A 22,304-nucleotide genomic window follows, 5' to 3' on the forward strand; every position below is an offset into this window, starting at 1 on the left:
TCAAGAAACATGGTTCTGTGGTACCAAAAATCCTAAATGTCATTCTTAACTGAGATGAGATAGGATTTGAAACTTTGGATTTTTCTGTAATGAGGCCCATATGTCTTTATTCTATCTAATGAATTATGATATTGAGGTATGTTTGGATGTTTAGACCCAAGCAGCAACCTCTGCAGCTGAAAAATGAAGCCAATGCAAAAACTGCAGTTCCTTAAATGGCCACTTGAGGGTGGCTCCGGAAGCGAACTTTACAGCAGAAATAAACATGTTTTCAGTCTGGTACATAAAACAGATATCGTTTCTAGAGCTAATAACCCCTTGATGAGGACTGTACAGGGGTGAATTTTTATATAACTCACCTTTTTACATTTTGATAAGGCTTAACGTTATGCATATTAAAGGGAAATTTTGGTTTATTTCAACCTGTCTCTTATCATCCTAAATTTGTTTCAAGTGACTAGTGACATAAAAATAATAGTTAGCATGTTAGCCGTTAGCCTAGATACAGCCGGGGCGCATAGTAGCGTCAGACCTGTTAAAACGTAAATGAACGGGCAATCTTCAAGTGCAAAGTTAGTCCACTAAACAAGCTTTTTTTCCACAATGACCGCCTCGTATCGAATAAATGTCAGAGAACATATAGAAAACGACATATAAACATGTTGTCTTACCTTACCGGTGTGCTGCCATGTTTGTTTATCTAGCTCTGCTTTCCAAAGCGCAGCCGAAATATCGCGAGCTCTAGATAAAGCCCAGCTGGATACTACTCCAGGTGGAGGTGTCTCGTCCTCGGTCACATCCAGACCTTGAAAATAAGGCTGCAACCGGTCCCATTCCTTGCAACACAGGCATTCCTTTTCTGTGGGCACTGAGGCACAGCATTCACAGGTACACCACCAATCTCCAGAGCTACGCAGCCTTGCAGCAGCCATTCCTCCTCTCTCGTCCTCTAGCTGTTGCGCCTCTCTCTCTCTCCTCCTCCGTTCTTCAGTTTCACGAAGCTCTTCGGCAGTGTATTCTGGCTCAAATAAATAAGGGCGGCCATCAAACTGCAAAATCAAATTCCTCCTCCACAAAGTCGAAGTCTGGCAAAAAGTCAGCCATTATTCTATAAATCTTTCATATAATAAATGAATGAACGCTGTTGCTGCTTGTTCTCGCGATATTTCGGCCGCGCTTTGGAAAGCAGAGCTAAATGGTAAACAAACATGGCAGCACACCGGTAAGGTAAGACAACACGTTTACATGTCGTTTTCTATATGTTCTCTGACATTTATCCTAACGATATGAGGCGGTCTTTGCTTGAAAAAAAAAGCTTGTTTAGTGGACTAACTTTGCACTTGAAGGTTGCCCGTTCAATTATGTTTTAACAGGTCTGACGCTACTATGCACCCCAGCTGTATCTAGGCTAACGGCTAACATGCTAACTATTATTTTTATGTCACTAGTCACTTGAAACAAATTTAGGACGATAAGAGACAGGTTGAAATAAACTGAAATTTCCCTTTAAGGACGGGGTATGACAGGTTTGAGTGGCGGGCTGTCTGCGAGCCATTGCGCCCCCTCTCCTCCACAGCTCCACCCTCTTGTCCAAATTTGGTCACTTCTGGCTCCAAAAAAACCAAAATAGTGATGTTTAAAGTGCTGCACTTGAGGGAGCAACAAATCAGTGGGTGACGTCACGGTGGCTACGTCCATCATTTTTATATGATTTATGGCAGTGTTTCCCATCTGGTCCAGCCACGGCGTCCAAATTTTGTGTTAGTCATTAGTACGTCAAGCTAGTTTGCTGTCTCTGTCAAGTACCTGTCCATTCGTCACGCACTCTACAGCAGGAGACAGCACTTTAAGATAAAAGCACTGTTTCAGAAATTCACTTTACTTAAAAATAAAGTGTGTTTTTTTTACAAACTTGACACGTTTGTGAGTCACATGCGATCCATTCAGAATGGACCCGTTGCCCTCTTTTGGACCGTGACCCACTAATTGGGAACCACTGGTTTATGGTTTCCACAACTGAAAAGCAGAGGTGAACTTTCCTTGCACTCACAATAATAATTAATTGAGGCTTTAACTAAAAAAATAAGTTTTACAATCCATCAATGATGCAGCCTGCAATAGAACAAAGAGCACTTTTTCCTTGATGTCATTATGTTCATCCCTGTCTCTCAGCAGTGTTGCTAATCCCTTCTGTATACCACATGCAAAATATCGTGCAAGCATTGCGGCTCTATCCATAATGGCTCTGTCATGTTGGAATAGAGCCATTAGAAAAACATTTACGTAACAGAGACCTATGTCTGAAAGCCCAGAAGACATTACTATATATAGATAAAGATGAACAATGTTACACATTCCGTGGCTGAAAGGGGCTTTTGACACTTGTACTATACAGAAGTCAAGTCACGTAAGAGACACCAGAGACATATTTTTTTTCAAAATGTAGAAATGTGTGTTGCACGCACACGCCCGCACTCCAGCCCTGAAGTGTCCTATTAACGTAAATCAGGTCGACACCATTTTCCTACTTCATCGAGTCTGATACAAAGAATATTGTATCCATCATTTTTTCTAAACCCCCTGCCCGAAACGCTCCTGTGAACAGGGTTTAAAGTATGTCACAAATGTACAAATTACTGGGCGGGCCTAATAAGAACCCACTTTTAGGGGAAAGTGCCACTTTAGGGAGGCGTTACCTTGGGAGGCGTTTTGCTACGAAGAGCACTAATGTCTATTTAACACCCTGATGCACCCTCAGGTGTCATCGGCTACGTGCCTAGTACGGCCCATCTGTCTGCCTGCTCCTTGTAGATTGCTTCCACTCACGCTTAGGGGAAGTAAATGGTGATTAAGTGACCTTGGCACCGTCCCCCGTGGCCTTGAGATGAGACACTTCTCTCTCTGCCGGGGGGCGAAGAGATAGAAGTATTTGGGGGCTCTGCTCGCTTGGCAAAGTGTTCAATATAAATCATCAGGAATAATAGAGTATAATGACGGCTTGGTATAGAGACTCTCCACCGACAACGGGCAGCACTCACGTCTTGATGATGTACATCTTTAGCCACCCTCAGTGATAATACCCTCTGAAATTACTGTGAAGTGAGTCAGCACTGAGGAGCCGAGCAGTGACACATACACACACGCACATGGACGGACAACCAAACTGCACACACATGCAGAAACACACAGATATGTATGCTTATGCAAATTCGCAGGGACAGGCAAACAAGAGCGCACATATGCAGGGTGCACACACCAATTTCCCTGCACCTCTCAGAGGAGCTGATGTTAATGTGGCTGCATTGAGACCAGAAGAGCTTCACACTGTGCTGTATGTGGCTTCCACCTGCTCGTATGTGAAGTCAAAAAATAGCTCACAAAGTAGAATTTAGGCATTTGCTAATACTCGGCGAGCCCTCCTGCTTCTTCCTTTGCAATTACTTTATCCCTCCTGAGAACTTTGAAAAAACATCGTCAAGACGTATTGTGCAGGGTAGACATCGGCGCTGCTTATTAAAGGTGGAGTCATTTTCTCTAAACCTCCTTTCCCAGACTGTCTGGCCACAGCTGCAGTCGCCTGGTCTCGCTGCTGCTAAAAGTGTCCTGGTTGTTCTGGTGCGCTGCTCTGTGTTCCCAGTTCCATTAACAGGCCCAGTGTTTCTCACTGGGGATGTGCCATTTAACATGTGCTTCAGGAACTCTGGAGTTCAGCTTCATTAGAAAGCCACAACCTCTGTCAGACATGACTATTTTTTCTCTTTATCTCTGTCTCTTCTCCTCCTCTCGCTCCTTCTCGTCTTATTAAATCCCCCCTTCATTCACTGCAGTCTCTGTAACAGCTCCATTTTTTGATCATCTCACAGTTGATCTCTCTTCTTTGTCTCCAACAGAAAATCCAAGCATGATGAAAAACACACAGAATCAGAACAGTAAGTATTTCAGCCACGGGAATGATTAGCTTTGAGCGTGTGATTCATTATAATGCATCTCATTATTCCCACTGTATCGCTTGATCATCTCATTGCCACAGACTGCTGGATGTAACATGAGAACAAAATGTGACACTGCAGTCTGCTCGCACGCAAAAATGCGTGCCGAAATGCGGCGCTGATCAGAGAGGCGAGCTGTTTGGGAGACAGTGGTTTTGACATTCAAAGTATTGACAGGTGGATGTTTCTCATTCTGTCCTGAATGCATTTTCCCAGATAGACTGTGTGAGAGTGATTCAGTCAGGATTAATCTTCGGCGATGTTCAAGCAGCGAGCAGGCAACAAGCCTCTCCCAATGACTAACCGAGCCTGTCACTTTTGGTTGAGTGCGAGATTATTGGTGTTTCATATGTGCAGCAGTGGCTCATTTGCGGCTTCTGAGATTATCATATGTAAAGATGAGGGATTGTCAGGAGAAGCCGCAGGGCTGTGACAACAACCTTTCCATCTCTCCCTTTTTTCTGCCACTCCCTCTCTCTTTCTACTTCAATCTCTCCGCCTGTCTCTCCTCTCCTCCACTCTGACTTTTCATACTCTCTTTCTGTCTCACAGTGCCAGCCTCTCTTTCACCCATTTCTAGTTGCTCTTTCCACCATCCTTATTTCCCTCTCCCTCCCTCACTTATCCTGTCTCTCCCCTTTCCATCATATTTATATTTCCTGCTTTTCCTCTTCAGCCTAGCTCACAATCTTTTATTTTGATGCAGGCTCACAGGCTTTATGGTCAGTCCAGATTATATGTTGTAGTTCAGATCCAATGCTGGCTTACTGGCCAGTTTTGAATCACCAAGACTGAAATCAGTGTGTCCCTACAGATTATTCAGGGGTAAGAAAAACTTAACGACCCATAAGAGAAGACTCTTAAACAGATTATGTAGATGACTTTATATAAGCAAAACTTCTCTTAGCATGATAAAAAGCTAAGAGTGGTGCATTAAAGAGTCCTAAAACCAACCGCCATGTCTGAAAAATGAAACCAGCATGGAGGTGCCAAAAACTGCAGTTCTTTGAATAACCACTAGGGGCTGGCTCCAGGAGCAATTCAATCCCCAATGATAAAATGCTCAACTTTACAGCAGAAATAAACATGTTTACAGCCTGCTGTAAAAAAAAAAACTCTATGGAAGATTAATTTTTATATAACTCACCTGTTCAAATGTTATTAAGGCTTAAAGTTACACATAATTAAGAGCAGGCTGCTTTGAGTGACAGGATGTCTCCCAATAGTATCCTCAGCTTCGCAGTCAGATACACCCCTCACTCCTCCTCAGTGCCAGCCTCTTGCCCAAATATGGTGACCTCTGGCTCCAAAATAGCAAGATGACGGCAGACACTGAACTCAAGAGGCCCGTTTCCAACGCAGGAACTTCAGGGTAATTTTACGAGGCCGGGGCCGTTGGTGCGTGTCTCCACTGCAGGAACCACCCCCGAAGGACAGAGTTCCGGAACTTTTACAGGGGCTAAACAAGTCCCTGCCTCGGAGTAGGTACTCAGAACGGCCCTGAAAAACTCCTGGCTGGGGCTTGGGATTTACTTGGTGCTGATTGGATATACTCAAGGAGGGATGTGACGTTTTGTAATTACCATGGTTATCATAGATTAGCTGGGCTAACCATTAGCTGCTAGCCGTTAGCGGTGTCTGTAATAAATCAGTAACTCAATATACGGTCCGTGAAAAAAATATTTCTTCCAGCGGATATCTTAGTTACAACATGATTGAGCTAGCAAAGCAGCTTTGTGTTGCTATGTGTGGTATTTATTCAGTTTTGGGAAATCACAATGTCTAGAAAGCATCAGCTGACAGGGACAGCTAACAGCAGCAGCAAAGCTAACATCAGGACGTCATCTGTTAAAAGCCTCCCGTTGTCGGATACGACATGAAACTACTCCAGTTAGCTCATTCATGTTGTCTAAGACATCCGCTGGAAAAAATATTTTTTTCACGGACCGTTTATTGAGTTATTGAGTTATTACAGACACCGCTAACGGCTAACAGCTAACTACGTCCCTACGCCCCTATGTCGCCCCGGTCAAAATGGTTGCGCAACAATTATGTCACATCCAGAGCCCAGTAAGAACCTTCCTCCTACTCTGTGCTCTCAGTGGAGACACTGCAGTTGAGAGGGCCGGGTGAGAGGACGTTCCTGTAGTAGTTCCTGCCCCGCAAATAGTACCAGGAACTCCTTCAGTGGAAACGGGCCTAAGGCTTCAGCACTGGAGTCCACAAACCAGTCTATGCCTAAAACCCAAAAATGAGTTAGCATATTTGCACTTCCGGTTACCTCGTCTCGAAGTCAGTGGAATTTTTGAACGGTTTCTGTTTCTGTTTCTATTGGCAGAAATGGTATATAATGTTAAAAACTATGTTTTCATTGGTTTATTCTCACCTGAAAATAATAATTGTTTTTGTTACCTTAGAATGTGCCGAAGTAGGTCCTCTTCTGCAGAATCCGCCACGTTGTTTCTTTAGCTCAAAATAGACAAACCAAACACTCGCTCTTAATAGGGCCATTCACATTTTTATGTCACCTGCCATGGTTCTCCTACATGCTTGGCACACAGGAGAAGTTTCAGTTCTGCAACCTAATCTTAGCTCTTTACTTCTGGCAATTGCATGCAAGCCCCTCTCCAGTAGTTCCCTGTGGCCTTGAGAATAAAATCATATGGAAATGATGAAAGGTTATTCTTTTATTTTTATTGTTGTAGGCCAGAAGAAATTCTTACATTCACCCATTGTAAAAATGTGTAACCTATAAATGGAATGAAAAAACAAAACAGCTAAAATGTGCGTTATAATCTTCACAAATTAACACCACATCCTGGCACCTTTCTCTCTGAATTTTGCCAAACCTCAGTAGCAGTGGGTAGTCTTCAGTCTCCCTAGCTAAGCTGGCTATTGAAATGCAAAACAAGAAAAGTGCAGGAATATACAGTAGAAAATTTAATAGTGAGTGGACAGATATGTTTGCTTTCAGCACCAATGCTGCAAAGTTATATTACGAAATAATCATAAATAACTGCAGAGTAGCCATCTTGTGTTAAAGCACAGGTATTGCATGATGTTTATTTAGACCTATTAGTAATGTTGACAGGCTGATAGGAGGTGTTACCTTCCTTGTAAGGCTTAAATATGCTTTGGGCCTCGAGTCAGATTTTTTTTTATTGTTATCATTATTAGATTAAAATTGGGTCTTTTGATAGTAAAGGTTGCTGACCCCTGATCTTGCTGAAGAAAACACAAAACTATCTCGAACTTTTGTTTGCAGCTGATTTCATGAGAAAACCCACACTGACACGGGGAGAACACGTAAGGGTATATATTGGGTATTCTTGGGGTTTTCTGGTTTCCTCCCACAGTCCAAAGACATGCAGGTTAATCTGTGACTTCAAATTGGCCATCGGTGTCACTGTGAGTATGACAGCTGTCTGTGTCTATGTATCAGCGCAGTGATAGGCCAGCGACCTGTCAAGCGTGTACCCTGCTTCTCACCCAAAGTCAGCTGGGTGAGGCTCCCCCCCCCCCCCCGTGACCCTGAGTAGGATAAGCGGTTTTGGATAATGATGATTTAATGAGCTATTCACAGTCTCACTGTAGCGTTTGTGTGGACTTAGACTTGCATGACTTAATCTTGGATACAAGCATATCGTCATTGTCGAGTGGAAACCTTGTATATCCAAAACTGTTACTTTTCAGGAAATGACAAAAAAGCCTGTGTTTTTTAAATAACTCAGCACTTAAGTGGCAAGCTCCTTTTAAGACTTTTCATTGGTTAAATATTTGTAAAACTCACAGACAAGATTTTTACCCAACAGTGACAATATGCTACTGGCAGGATCAACGAGGTAGCCCTCCAACACTGAACGGCGCTGAGCTTTCTTCTGCAGTAATCCAAAATCCAATGGAAAAATGCATTTGGCTTTTTGTCAAGGGAATCAGGGCAATGTTAACTTCCCTGTTGGCCAACAAAAAAGTATATGGCAGCATGTTTGGGTCAGTCCACATGAATATGCTTCTATTACTTAAAGGAGAAAGAATCCTAACGTTAATCTGTAAGATACATCAGTAATGTGCCCTAATTGGAACTTCTGTTCCATGAACCAAGAATCAATAAAACACCTGTATTGTACCAGTTACTGAGCTGCTGTTGACGAACTGGGAAATGGATTTTAATGGTTGAATTTCACAGTGCATCATCCCTCATGCATGTGTGTGACGCCCATGTTTGTCCCAGTGTACAGCATGGACAGCTTCCCAAGCAGATGGCACGCGGAGCTGTCTTTAAGCCGAACCGCCCCAGTCAGACGAGATTTGAACAGTCTTGTATTCTGACATTGGCTTCACTCGTTTTCTCACTTTCCCACTTCAAAAACATCTCATCATGTGTCTCTCGTCCTCTCTCACACTCAATTTCCCCGTCTCTCTTCCCTTTCGCTCTTTGTTCCCCCGCCTTTCCTGTCCCTGCTAGTCGTAGGGATGCAAATCTGAATATGCAAATGCTATGGTAAGCGCAGGAGCAGGTGTGTCACAGCAAGGACAGAATCAGGTCAGCATGGACGCGCAGACATGCCTTGCATGCAAGTCAAATTGGTGTACAACATGGCCCCAAGAGGTCACCGCACACGTGCCTGATCGCTTAATGGCTGAATACCCAACTCCTCGTCTGGTGCGAGGGGGAAGGACCACCTCCGTCAGTCAGTCAGTCAGGGCCGCAGCAGACGAGAAAAGTACGCTTCCCGTGAGGGGTTATATTCATTCATCTTTGTCAGAATTCCACTCTCCCAGACAACTTGTCAAGTCGTACTGTATGGCAATGAACTGACTTCAAGAGATGAGTGAAACTGAGGACAAAAATGTGACATGTTTTCTGTCGCATAATACTGTACCTGTCAGCCTTGGCTGGGGGAAGTATTAAAAGTTTGGGGGTTGTCATGTTAATATGGGCAATGCATCATCTTGGCTGAGACACGGCTGTGCAATCATACAGAGAAATTCATTACAAATAACAAAGTCTCAACTGATGGACTTTGCATTCATTGACTCCAAAATACCATAAAAGCCAGGAGCCATAATCAAGTAATCTGCATTTTAATTTTTTTGGCAGACATGCTACATCTGTCATTTTTCCATAATGCCATGAAAAATTCTAATTCGAATCCTCTTTTAGAGCAGAGGTCAGATCACAGACAGGAACCAGACTGGTAGGAGTGCAAACAGATGTGTCAGAGCCGCAGTCAGAAATATCAAGTAGGTTTTTAAAGGCGGCTAACGTGACTTAAAGTCATGTAGTCATATGCAGAAAGAAAGCATTGTGCTGTTAGGTCCAGCACAACCGAGGTGGAGTCATCCTTTATTAAAAAGAGCACGTTGCCTCTGAAATCAGTCCCAGTTCAGATTCAGGTTGGCAGAAACGCACTGAGGTCTGAGCCAAAAACTGAAGGCAAGCAGATGGCTGGGCGACTTGCATCTCTGATTGTAGACTGGAAGGGGACCTCAGATGATGATCTTACGGTTGGGTGAGCCCATTACAGAATGAGATGAAGTACTTATTGAGAAGATCCAGTTGTTATTGTCTTCTGTTGTATGACTTCAGTGGAATATGCTTCGTATGAAATATCAGATTACAGAGTTCTGTGGAGATTTACATTCATTAGGGAGTCATCACAAAGCCTTGATAGTTTAATTTAAACAATCCAGGCAAACATATGATCCAACTGTTTATGATCATAATGTAATCAACATTTCTCAGCAGGCATATTTTATCATCCAGACTCACGAGACTGAATCACCTGTCAGATCTAACTGCTGCCAGATCAGAATTTGACTCTAATGAGTCTCGCCACGCCCCAGTGAGGTCGGGCTCGTGATTGTGATTGTTGCTGTGGCCACAATCTTGGCACAATCTGAAGAAGCTGATGGTTATGTCAGCAAAGCCACACCTACAGTCGGTCACAACTTTCCTCCCACAGCAGCTCCGGTTCCACTGTCCTCTCTGTATGGTATCTGTCACAAAACAATAGCAGCATAAAGCTGCTGTCTCCGCTGATGTCTCCTCTGTAATCTAGTGTCGCTGCTGGGTGCCTTAGAACAACAAGTGCAAAGCATAAAAAGAAAAATGGATCTTCACACATCAAAGCAAATTGTTATCTGAGGATTCCTCAAATATTGGAAAAGAAAGAGTGTGTGTGTTTGTCTAAAGTGCACCAAAGGCCATGTGTTGGTGTAGCAGTATCCCTATAGACCAATCTGGTGACCACTGAAATGGCCGTACACATGCTGTGCCTTTAACCACTTGGAAAATGCAAAGTCAGACACTAGGTGCTCCTCTTGTGTCTTGTGCGCAGCAGCAGGTTGCGTCTGAGGTTGCTAAGCAACCTTAACAAGCACTGTATCATAGCATACTTACCTAAAATCCTGAGCGCAGAGCTGATCTTCTTCCAGGTGCTGTTTGTGTGTAGGCCTATCGTCCGTGGGACAGATGTAAAGCTCTGGCAGCCCTGCACTAACATGATCAACTTCTTCTCTGCTTATCTCTGGGTTGCGCCCTGAAAAATAGGTGCTTGGGAACACGTGCACACCGCTATGGTGTTGCTTTCGCATTTGAGCACGTCTGCTGCACATCTACATTGAAAACAATGAATTTGAGGGCGCAAAAACATGCGGCATGTGTACGGCCCCTAATGGAAACGTACATCTACTCATAGAGATACAGCTGTTACATTAGCTAGCTCTGGTGCTAAATGAGCTAGCAGTATTAAGTAGATGCACACTTCCTTCGGTGCGGTGTTACAGTTGGTGGGTGTAGTTCAGTAGAAAGAAAACAGTTCCCATATGGAACTGCTCACAGCAGCTGCTCATGTATTTTTCCTCTTACCTGTAGTGTTATTTATCAGTTTAGATTGTTTTGGTGTGAGTCACCGAGTGTAGGAAATATCTGATGCAACAGCAATGTCTCTTCTCATAAATCATGACCTGGTTTCTCAAGAAATTCCACCGACTTTGTCGTGAGCAGTTTCATGTAGGAGCTATTTCCTTTTTTTTTAACAAACTACACCCTCCAACTGTATCATTTCAAAGAAGGAAGTGTGCATCTACTCATGGGTGATAGGCTAGTGCTCCTGAAAGCAGAAGATACAAACATTAACGCTGTCCTCCTCGGCTGAGCTGTAATGAGTAGATGCACATTTCACAGAAGGAAGTGTGCATCTACTTATGGGTGATAGGTTAGTGCTCCTGAAAGCAGAAGATTAAAAACATTAATGCTGTCCTCCTCGACTGAGCTGTAACGTTAGCTAGCTCAGTGGTGCTAGGTGAGCTAGCAGTAGATGCACGCTTCCTTCTGTGCCGTGATACGGTTGGCGAGTGTAGTTCAGTAGAAGGGAAACAGTTCCTACATGAAACTGCTCATACTAAGGTCTGTGTTTTATCTTGAGTAACTGGGTCATGATTTCTGCAAAGAGACATTTCAAATGTATTTTTTGGCGCTTTGAGCACTACAAGCTGAGTGCCATCTAGTTTTATTGTATTGGAGAGAAGGCCGATATTGGCGACATTCAGTAGCTCACACCAAAACAATCTAGACTGATAAATAGCACTACAGGTAAGAGGAAAGATATGTATTTTTTGATTTGGAGGTGAACTGTCCCTTTAAAAGCAACAGGTATATAACACCAGTTTACTTCACTTTTAATCACTTTTATTTAATTTGAGCAGGGTTACAAGTAAAAGAATTCATGTCTCAAACCACTTTTAGAAATGTTATTTTGCTGACTGATGAATAGTCTGAGGAAGTGCGTCTCTGTCTGATTGACTGTTTCTTTGGTGTTTGTAGATGGAGCCTCCCGTGTGGACGTGCTCGGACTAACGTGGATGGCACTTGTCCTCACAGTGACAGTGGAACTGACGTGAAACCTCTCATCCGAGACACTCTCACGCACACACATATACACACACACGCACACACATATACTTGCCCTTCTCACACGACATCCACACGTGCACACACGCACACATGCAGACACACTTTCCACAGACCCTGCAAGCCTTCTCCAGTCATCAACAGGCCCTCCATGCGTCAGTCGATCAGGAAACAGCGCCATCACAGGATGGCGCTCCACTGTTTTTTGTAATAAAATAATAACCAAGATAAATGATATCAAAAGAACAACGTGATGAACATGACAATAACCACCCCCTATATAGCCCTGCCCAGTTACACCCCTTTTTTTGTTTCTTGTCCCACGTCTGCCTGTTGATCAATAAAATCAGTTGATTTGAAATGGAAAAAGAAAAAAAGCATTTGGATTTTATTTTGACGAGTCAAAATGTCATTGGTGTTGACTGAAATGTGAAAAAGTGGAACTGGCTTAGGATGCGCCACCGTATCAACCACACTCATCTGTTACATGTCCTGGGATGCACCTGATTAGCAACAAGCTGATAAACCACGGGGGAACAAACACAGATGCTCCAGGAGAACATTCTTTTTTTATTAATATACAAGTATTCCTTTTTTTCTGATGGCGCGGAATGTACAAGAGGATTTAAATGCATTACGAAACTAGAAAAAAAAAATCTCCTTTTTGAGTGTATTTTGTGTACATCAGTGTAAATATTGAAAATAATTAAAGAGGTTATATGGGTTCAGGTGAGGGATGGTTGTGGATACAGTTGGAGTTTACACTTCTCCACCTTTGTTTGTACTTCATTCAACACTGTTCTCAGAGATAATTCTTGGCTGAAAGGACAGAAACATTAACAGCCTTTCTGTTTCTCATTTGGGCTTTTTATATCTATATGGCAGGTCTCCAATGACAGAGTTTAAAAAAAAAAATCTAACATATGTCTGCTGTTTTGGGGTTGTGGTGCATGTGACGTTTGAAGATTCTTTCTCCTTTTGGTGTGTTGCAATTGACAGCACTGCAACTCATTGTCACTGGCCTGTAATCCAGTTATTCACTTGTGACATACTATCTTAAGTGACCTACATTGTGTACAAAACGTAACTCTTACCCAGACATCTACAGTACTAGTAGGATCATTTTAGCCGCCATTCCAGGGAGGTGCTCACTTGAGGCAGCGTGTGTAAACAGGGTTGTTGCATTTGTTTCATTTCACCTGTATTAAAATGGAGAGATGATAAAACTTACAAGCCTTGACTTTACTTACAACACTGTGTTCAACGTGTTCAGTCAACTACATCGCCAGATGAAATGTTGGCATTGTACGTTTCTGCAAACCACGGATACGTCACATTTATATGTTATTACATAGGAGATACGTTGAAACTTTCTTTACATTTCAACAACGCTGTGGTTAATGTGTGGTTAGGGTTAGGCACAAAAACAACTTGGTAATGGTTGATAAAGATCATGTTATAACTCAAAATACCCAGTTTTGGGGGCAGAATCCTGGCAGGAAACACTGCTCTTTTTTGAGACTATCCTAGCAGGAAACAAATTGTCTCTGTAAAAAATAAATGCTTATTGTGGCACCATCGAGGCAGAAAATGCAGCAATGTGCAAATAAATTTGTTTTTTTTTTTACCCCAGCAGGAAATGCAGCGATATCCCAATAAAAACAACCACCTTCATGATACTATCCTGGCAGGAAATGCAGTGATGTCACTGTAAAAAAAAAAAAATTGCTTTTTGTGGCACAATCCCAGCAGGAAGCCCAACGATTTCTAATAAAAACAACCGCTTTTTTGTGTGACCATCATGGCAGGAAACACAGCGATATAACGATAAAAACAACTGCTTTTCATGATACTATGCTGGCAAGAAACACAGCGATGTTGTCGTTTAAAAAAAAAAAAAAACACTTTTTGTGAGACTATCCAACCAGGAAACGCAACACAACGCAACTTTTTGTGGGCAGAAACACAGTGATGTCTCCATGAATAAACAACTGCTTTTCAGGACACTATCCCAGCAGGAAACGCAGCAATATCACAATTAAAACAACCACTTTTCAGGACACTATTCTGGCAGGGAATACAGCAATGTCTCCATAAAAAAATAATAAAAAACAACCACTTCTATGTGGGACCATCCTGGCAGAAAATGCAGTGATATTGCTGTAAAGAAACAACTGCTTCTTGTGGCATAGTTCCAGCAAGAAACGCAAGAATATCTCAATAAGAAAAACCACTTTTTTGTGGCACAATCGTGGCAAGAAACGCAGTGATATCATGATTAAAACTAACTGCTTTTTGTGACACTATACCACCACGAAACACAGCGATTTCTCGGCAAAAAACAGCCACTTCTTGTGACACTATCCCTAAAATGACTGTGGAAAAACAGCAGCAGGTCTCAGTGGTCTGCAGCTTTGCAGGCATCTTATCTAGGTGACACACCATCAACCATCCTCTCCACCTCATGATGACAAAGTTAGCTTATCTATTTTTTCACTTTAAAAAGTTGATAAGATACGTATAAAACATGCACATGTAACAGATTCGTGGTTTGCTGAAACATACAATTCCAACATCTTCTGGCGACTGGGCCGGTTCAGTAGTGGATGTGCATCTGCCAGTCTGTGATGCTTGGTACAGGTAATATGCAGTATCTAATAATGCTCATTCATGCGTATCCAGATTGTTGCAGGAACTGTTTACAATCTAATTTGATGATAATCTCACCATGTGAGGGAAATCTGAAGGACAGTCTGCAGAGGCTCCTGCAGATTTTTATGCCGGCTCACTTACAGGCGAGCCCCAAAAATGACTTTGTTTCAGATATTCCTGATTGCACTGACCCCAACATGACTTCTGAAGGAGATTCTGATATTGCTGTTAACCCTTTCCAGTGTGCACTCTCTCTCACACACAGTGAAGGGTAGCTTAATGCAGAATAATCCTGCATTTTTTGGACTTCACAAGAATTGCAATTTAAGCTATTCTAAGGACACAACATGTATTAAGGGATTAAGGTTTAAACCAGGTGGGAGGTAAAAGGGGAGATTTCTAAAGCTTAGTCGAATAGAAAGGATAGACCTATCCGTTTGGGATATCGGCTCACCTTGCCAAAGTACAATCCATATTCCTGCATTGTGGAGATGAGAGCTGCATAGCAAAAACATTATTAACAGACAGTCATATGCGCTTTGAATTAATTTTTTTCCAGTGAGGGAAGCAAAGGGCATGAATCCTTGTCCACCCACTGTATAGCATTATAACTCAGCTATCATTTTAATTTTGATTCAAGAGGCACTTTTGTGCTTTTTTACTTTTTTCACTCACTTCGCATTCAAGAGAGAAAAATAGCTCCATCGCCATTTCTGAATGCGTTAGAGAATGTGCAAATTGTCTTTTGTGTAATCATCATGCCAAAAGAGAAAGTACATCATAACTTTGTGTGTGTATGTGTATGTGCATATGTGTGTATTAAAGCTGTCTACAGGTTAATAGCAGACGTGAAAACTTCAAATTCATGAAATTAGTTCAAAGCTGTTCTGAGCTGAAAAGTTCCAACAGGCAATAAATACGACCTTTTTAAATATATGGTCTTATTACATATTCTGTTACCCAGAAAGATGGACTCAGTATTCTAGCTGTGGATGTGCAGCATTTAATTGTTCACACATCAAGATATTGTTCTGTTTACTGGGTATATGTCATTGCTTTTCAGGTGTATTTGTGACATGGTTGGATGACCCATGTGGAAGCTGGAGCCAGCTTCACCTGTTCTTCTTTTATTTCCTTGACAAATTGATGACTCAAGACATGTTACGAAATATTAAAGGAATACTTCACCCCCCAAATGACCATATGTATATCAATTCCCCACCCTGTGTTGAGTTGACCTTGTGACAAAGACTTTGTTTTCATGCCTGCCTTTGGTAAATAAAGAATCCAAGAAAAAGAGTGAAATTCTTATTGAATTGACGTCATAGGGGTCCGCTTCCAACAACAGCAAAACCATATCAAAACATCAGTTTACAAACCCTCACACAGCTCATATAGTATAATCCAAGTGTCATTTATTCAGCCATATGCTCAGTATTTTCCAAACACACTGCCCTTTCCAACGGAGAACTGAAATAAAAGTAAAACTTATTTACTCTCTCTTCAAAGCCAGACTCCACTGACAAAAACAGCAATTTAACCTCATTAAACACAGGAGTTGCAGGTCCACCACTGCTTCTATCAGTTAGGTTTTTTTGTTGTTGTTGCTGTTATTGTGTGATTTAGGTGTTTTAAAGGGTTGGTTTGAATTCAGCAAAGTCACACAATAATATAAACACACTGCCGATCGCTGCAGTGGCAGACCAGAGGCTGCCTTATTCAGTGAGGTAAAATTGCTGTTTTTGTCAATGGAGTCTGGCTTCAAAGAGAGCATATTTAAGTTTCACTTCAGTTAAGTTCCCCATTGGAAAGCATTGTCTGTTTGGGAGGTACTGAGCATACGACTGGATAAATGAGACTTGGATTATACTGCATGAGTTGTGTGAGAGTTTGTAGACTGATATCTGAATAAAGTTTTGCTGTGTTAAACATGGCTGCCTATGAAACATAGTGATATAAGGGTAAAAGAGAAGATTGGCAGTTCGATCCCTGGCTCCTTCATTCAGCATGTCGAAGTATCCTTGGGCAAGATACTGAACCCAAATTGCTCCCGATGGCTGTTCCACTGGTGTGTGAGTGTGTGTGAATGGTTACTGAGTCGCAGGTGGCACCTTGTATGGTAGCCTCGGCCACCGGTGTATGAATGTTTGTGAATGGGTGATTGTGTAAAAGAGCTTTGAGTGTTCGGAAGACTAGAGAAGTGCTACACAAGTGCAGACCATTTGCCATTTTACCATATAAAACCAACTACTTTTCATGACACTATCCCAACAGGAAACACAGCGATGTATCAATAAAAAAAACGACCAGTTTTTGTGGGACTATCCCAGCAAGAAACACAGTGATCTCACAATAAAGATAACCCCTTTTTATACACAATCCCGGCAGGAAACACGGCAATGTGTCAATAAAAACAACTAATTTTTGTGGGACTCTCTTGGCAGGAAACATGGTGATATCACGATAAAAACAACCCCTTTTTTTGACACTATCCCAGCAGGGAATACATGTCTCCATAATAAAACACCTGCTTTCCTGCGAAACACGCTATGTCTCAGGAAAAAACAGTTGCTTTTTGTGGCACTTTCCCGGTAAAATAAGGGACGGGTTGCTAAATGACATCCATGTTTGGTGTCTAAAATGCTGTTGGAAATACAGCTACAGGTCTCAGTGGTCTGCAGCTTGGCAGGCTGTCTCACCTAGGTGACACACCATCCACCATCCTCTCCACCTCACTATGACAAAGTTGGCTTATACATACTTATAAGACTTAAACACTCACGAATACAGTGTAACACTGGGTGAGTAACTGTTTTACAAATGGTCATTTGATGATGAAGTTTTCCTTTAAGCTCTATCTTTCACTGCATCCCTCCTCTGCCTCGCTTCACTAATCTGCATAGTTACAGAGGAAACAAAAACAGAAAACACCTGTTTAAAAAATGTCTTTTGTACCTTCTGTTCTTGTTTAGCCGCATGCTGCACAGCTATCACGGATGGCACAAGCAAGAAGAGGTCAAAGTGCCTCACAACGATGGACATGGCTGACAGTCTTGTCTTTTTTTTCTTTTTTTTTTTTTTTTTGTTACTCTGAGTTGTGAATAGTTCACCTGAGCTGGGAGCAATGGAGAGGATAAGAAGCAGCCTCTCTGGCCCATCTGTGAATTATTCAGTAGTCAACCATGCCTGCAGAATCCGGTTTCCTTTATGTCGTCTGCAGGCTTGGCTATCGGATGACCAAACATCACCCATGTCAGCAAGGACACCTGACACACCCTCTGTTTGCCTCTCCACGTGATCCTCCTCAGAGTGCTGTTAAAATAAACACTGCTCTGTTGTTGACCGCAGACTCGCTCAAGTGTGTTATCAGCAACACAAATGACAGCCTGACAGCGGCGACTGAGAGACATGGCTCCCATGTGACAGAGATGTATGTTTGCATCTCAGCATAGTGTATGGAAATGAATGACACTGCCAGGTTTCTGTGTAGACACTTTTCCCATCTGGCTCAGACTGTTATCTGTATTATTTACAGTTCTATGTGTTTATAATACCAAGTGAGTGCCATTTTGTTGTTCAACAGCAATCTTATCTCTGGAGAGAGTCATTTTAGCGTCTGCACTGGCACAGAAAAGGACCTTTGATCTGTGGCATGGCTGTGCAAACAGATGTATCCTGGTTATTAAGTATTTGATAAATGTCACCTATCATAGCTCCCCACCCCTTATCCAAACTTTGTTTTCCTCCTGCAGCTCGAGCCGTGTGTTTGAGCAAGTTAAAGGGTGTGATCTATCATAATATTTTTACAGACATTTTCAGAAATTGACATAATAAAGCATGACCTGAGCCAATCCTGTCCGCATAAACACAGAGATGCAACAACTACTTCAAAGCGAGCAAAGGAGTGTTTAAAAAGTTGTAGAACATTTCTTGAAAGACAGTTTGATAGTCATGGGAAAAGCTTGGGTGAGTCAGCAAATTGCATAACCAAATATTGATCCATGAGGTATTTACATATTCTGTGTGTGGTTACTGAATCTGCATCTGACTTGACACAGGTGATGCATGACTGGCGCCCCGCCTTCACAGAGCCAGGGATGCAAATAGTACCTTTAGAGGTATCATTTTACACTTGATCCTTTGGGCAAAGAGACGCAGTCATCAGATCACAGCAGCCCTTTCACAATGAAAACCAAACAGCATGCTCCCGTCAGCTGAGACACACTGACAGTAATATTCATCAGGCTCAGTCAACCAGTCGTCACCACCATCGCTTATACAGCTATGCCCATCGCGGAGCTTTTGGGAGTCCAGTTCGACATGCAGCTGCTGTTGAAACTGAGTCTCTCCGTGGCTGCGGTGCTGCTGGTGTCATGGGCGTACCGGTTCTACAGCTCCCGGGACACGACGAAAACTCAGCTCTGTGTCGATGGCAACAAAGAGCCAGGAAAAGCCACCTGCCAGAACTGCAAGACGACTTTACCGTGTCAAAGCTCACCAAGACACGACACCGATGATGGGGGACCCTCGCACCCAGCCACTGATGACCTGACATGTGACAGCACCGAGGAAACACCAGCAGCAGCACATGGATGCCAAGCTGATACGAGTGAGGATGCATTTTGTATGTCATGCAGTGACCAAAATTCCAGCATGATAGAAGAGATACTCCCTCATCAGACGCAGGCAGAGGTTGCCACCAGTAATATTTCTTTTGGATCTGCTTTGAACTTTCCGCATCCAACTAAGAGTGGGATGGCCAGTACAACGGGGCGCCGCTCCCCGTGCTTTCTGAAGAAGCTGGAGGGCAGTGTGGGCGTGGGCAGGGAGTTAAGGCAGGACTTGGAGCGCCAGGGGGCCTACTCGAGCTTCCTCTCCAAGGCAGAGATCAAAGTGGAGGATGCTAACGTGGTGCTGGAGGAAACAGGAGACCAGATTGTGCGCGGAAAGATATATGATTACTATGTTGAGTCTTCCTCTCACTCTATTACAGACTCAAACACAGCGCCTGGTCAGTATGAGAGGAACTCTGAGTCACAGCCAGTGGAGCGTGGAAGTCGTGGCAGCAGCCTCGCAGAATCCCCTTCCTCTCTGAGCCCCATCATCATGCGTGATCTGGTTTTACCTCAAAGCACTGTTGAGGATCCCTTCTCGCCAGGAAGCCTCAAGCTGAGGCACCCCACAAGGCCTGCACTCCTACGCAAGGAGAGCTATCTGTCTGCGGCAGAGCAGTCTGAGCTTTCCATCCCTTTCCTAAACGCGAGTGCCTCAACTCCAGTGACTCACTCTCTGTCCTCATCCCGCACTGAGTGCAACTCTGCTCACCCTGTGATCCGTCACTCTACAGACAGTAAGGGCCTTAATGTGAGGGAGGGGGCAGATCTACAGGCTGTAGAGGCATTTTCACACCTTCCAGCAAAACCTCTCGACAGCACAGATTTGGAAAGCTTGAAGAGTAAACTTGATCTGGGTAACTGTTTGGAGACGCTGTGTCTGGCCAAGAAACATGGCCAGACCTCTGTGCAGCAAGCAGCCATGGGAGTCATGTCAGACAACTACCTCCAGGTGCTTAGGGACCCCAACCTTTACGGGCGGCTAATGGCTGGCGAGCGAGAGCAGATCCAGAAGCAGAGAATGAGAGGGAGAAGCTTTGTCATGGTGGCAGATATGGACCCTCAAGACTGGGCGAGTAACACAGGAGGCCCGGCGGCAGAGACGGAGCAGAGCAGGACGTCCAGTGCAGTGTACTATTATGATGACTACAAAGACGCCTGGCATACACTCTGCCTCATCCCACAGGAGGTCATCTCTAAAGCCTGTGCCATGTGCACAATGGATAACTACTTATTTGTGGCAGTGGGCTGCCAAGGCACGGACAGAGAAATGATACCCTCAAAGCGAGTGTTTTGCTACAATCCTTTGACATCCATTTGGAAGGAGATCAGTCCGATGAATGAAGCCAGGCCCCGCTGCAAACTGGCAGCTCTGGAGGGCTACATCTACGCCATCGGTGGGGAGTGCCTGTCCTCAGTGGAACGCTACGACCCGCGATTGGACAGATGGACTTTTGTGGCTCCACTGCCTAATGATACATTCGCTGTGGCACATCACGTCACAGTGTGCAGAGGAGAGCTTTTTGTTTCTGGGGGAACTCTTAGATATATGCTGCTGCGCTACAGCCCCAAAACCAACACCTGGAAGCCGAGTCTGTTGGTAGGCAGCAAGGACAGAACTGCAGATATGGTAGCCGTGGGGAGGTTTCTCTACCGGTTTGATGTTAACCCGCTGCTGGGCGTGAGCGTGTACCGCTACCACACAGTGGCTCGGCTGTGGTACGAGTGCAGCTCCAAAAGGCTCCAGCACTGCCCTGCCTTTCAGTGTGTCACGACGGACAGCACAATCTATTGTGTCAGCCGCCAGTTCACCATGAAGTTTGAGGCTGATGAGATCTCTCCAGGTTTCAGAGATGAGAATTCGAGTGTCCTCTCCGCAGCAAAGGGCATACTTTTCCCCTTTGTCCTCTCGCTCCCTGATAAGACGCCTCGGCAGACCAGTGTATAAGGAGGATTCAGTTTTCCATTAATGATAAGATTAGCTGGTGATGGAGTATCTCTACTGCCTCAACCTTCTTGTTGACTGGGTGGCTTTGCTCGGGTTTATGCTCAACCCAGCTCCAAATTTTATTGCAAAATTGTAATCACTGTTTGTCTTGTTTTTTCAGGTGTTATTACGATCATATTTCCACAAAGCCACAAAGCTTCTGTTTCTTAAACCCCTTTATTTCCTGAATTGGGTGTCGCACAAAGAAATGTGTGTTCCTTTTGTCTCGGCCCCTGGCAGCCGATGTAAAATATTAGACTCTTAACGCTAGTCAAACTACTGTTTGCTTAGATTTACGCAGGATGTGCTGCCATGTAAATTGTTTGCTTCTTTGATTTGCCACTCCTTCCTGCCATTATGTTAGTTTTATATCATTCCAGATGCTTAACCTCTTTAGATAATTCATAAATAAAGTCTCAGAGTAAATGAGCTCATTCAACTCTAACACATTACAAAGATTGGGCAATATAGTGCTAATCTATCACCGTGCTCCGCCGTGTAGGGCACAGATATAACTTACACAGTGGCCTGGATACAATGCAATTATCTACAGTTGCTCTTTAAATATGGCAGGATGTAAAATAGCTTTGTCAGACAATATAAATAGGTGGGCTTCTGAAAGCATTTGTCACTACTTTTGAAACTCTTCCAAACTTGCTGTTATTTTTGTAGTTCCAGTCGCTGTGCTTTGGTGGCCAGAAAGACGTGTATTTGTTCTAATCTTGACTGAGCAGAGTCTTTGTTCATTGTACCAACTGAATCTCTTTTTGTTTTGTTCTTTTGTTTCATAAACATCAAAGAAATGTGTTATTCACTGCATATTAATCCTCAATTAATGAATAAGGGTATTAAAGCCAAATGTTTATTTCCAGTTTTTGTGTGACCTGTAACTAATGATAGGATAACACGGGGACAATCTAAACACTTGTGGTTTATTTTTTTAAAGTGCTGAGCAGTTACATTAAGAATGGAAATATGCATAAGAATGATACACACAATAAATCCCTCATTGTTTGCTCATTTGCAATCAAGTCTTTCACTGTAACGCTGAGGACTTCAAAGACACCCTGACAGGTTTCCCAGGGAGTGACGTGCTGCTACAGCACCATCATGTGGCTCGCCAGGCAAACACAGACAGCAGAGCTCTG

General features: G+C 43.3%; 2 protein-coding genes across 4 annotated transcripts in view; both read left to right on the top strand.

Moving 5' to 3' along the window:
• Positions 1–12,078, top strand: part of igsf21a (immunoglobin superfamily, member 21a) — a 358,404-nt gene extending 346,326 nt beyond the window's left edge. For all 3 annotated transcript variants that reach the window (XM_049590866.1, XM_049590881.1, XM_049590875.1), the window contains 2 exons: positions 3,891–3,929; positions 11,818–12,078. In XM_049590866.1, coding sequence (XP_049446823.1) covers positions 3,891–3,929; positions 11,818–11,894 — 116 coding nt within the window. In that variant the 3' untranslated portion in view covers positions 11,895–12,078. The remainder of the gene's footprint in view (positions 1–3,890; positions 3,930–11,817) is intronic.
• Positions 12,079–18,705: 6,627 nt separating this feature from the next.
• Positions 18,706–22,160, top strand: klhdc7a (kelch domain containing 7A). Its single transcript, XM_049590830.1, has one exon. The coding sequence runs from the start codon at positions 18,841–18,843 to the stop codon at positions 21,115–21,117; it is 2,277 nt and encodes a 758-aa protein (XP_049446787.1). The 5' UTR covers positions 18,706–18,840; the 3' UTR covers positions 21,118–22,160.
• The last annotated feature ends 144 nt before the right edge of the window (positions 22,161–22,304 follow it).

The sequence above is a fragment of the Epinephelus fuscoguttatus genome, linkage group LG1 (assembly GCF_011397635.1).
Source record: "Epinephelus fuscoguttatus linkage group LG1, E.fuscoguttatus.final_Chr_v1".
Lineage (NCBI taxonomy): Eukaryota > Metazoa > Chordata > Actinopteri > Perciformes > Serranidae > Epinephelus > Epinephelus fuscoguttatus.

What these genes read in the sequence shown, in the direction of transcription:
- klhdc7a (XM_049590830.1), top strand. Translation starts at nt 18,841, where the DNA reads ATGCCCATCGCGGAGCTTTTGGGAGTCCAGTTCGACATGCAGCTGCTG.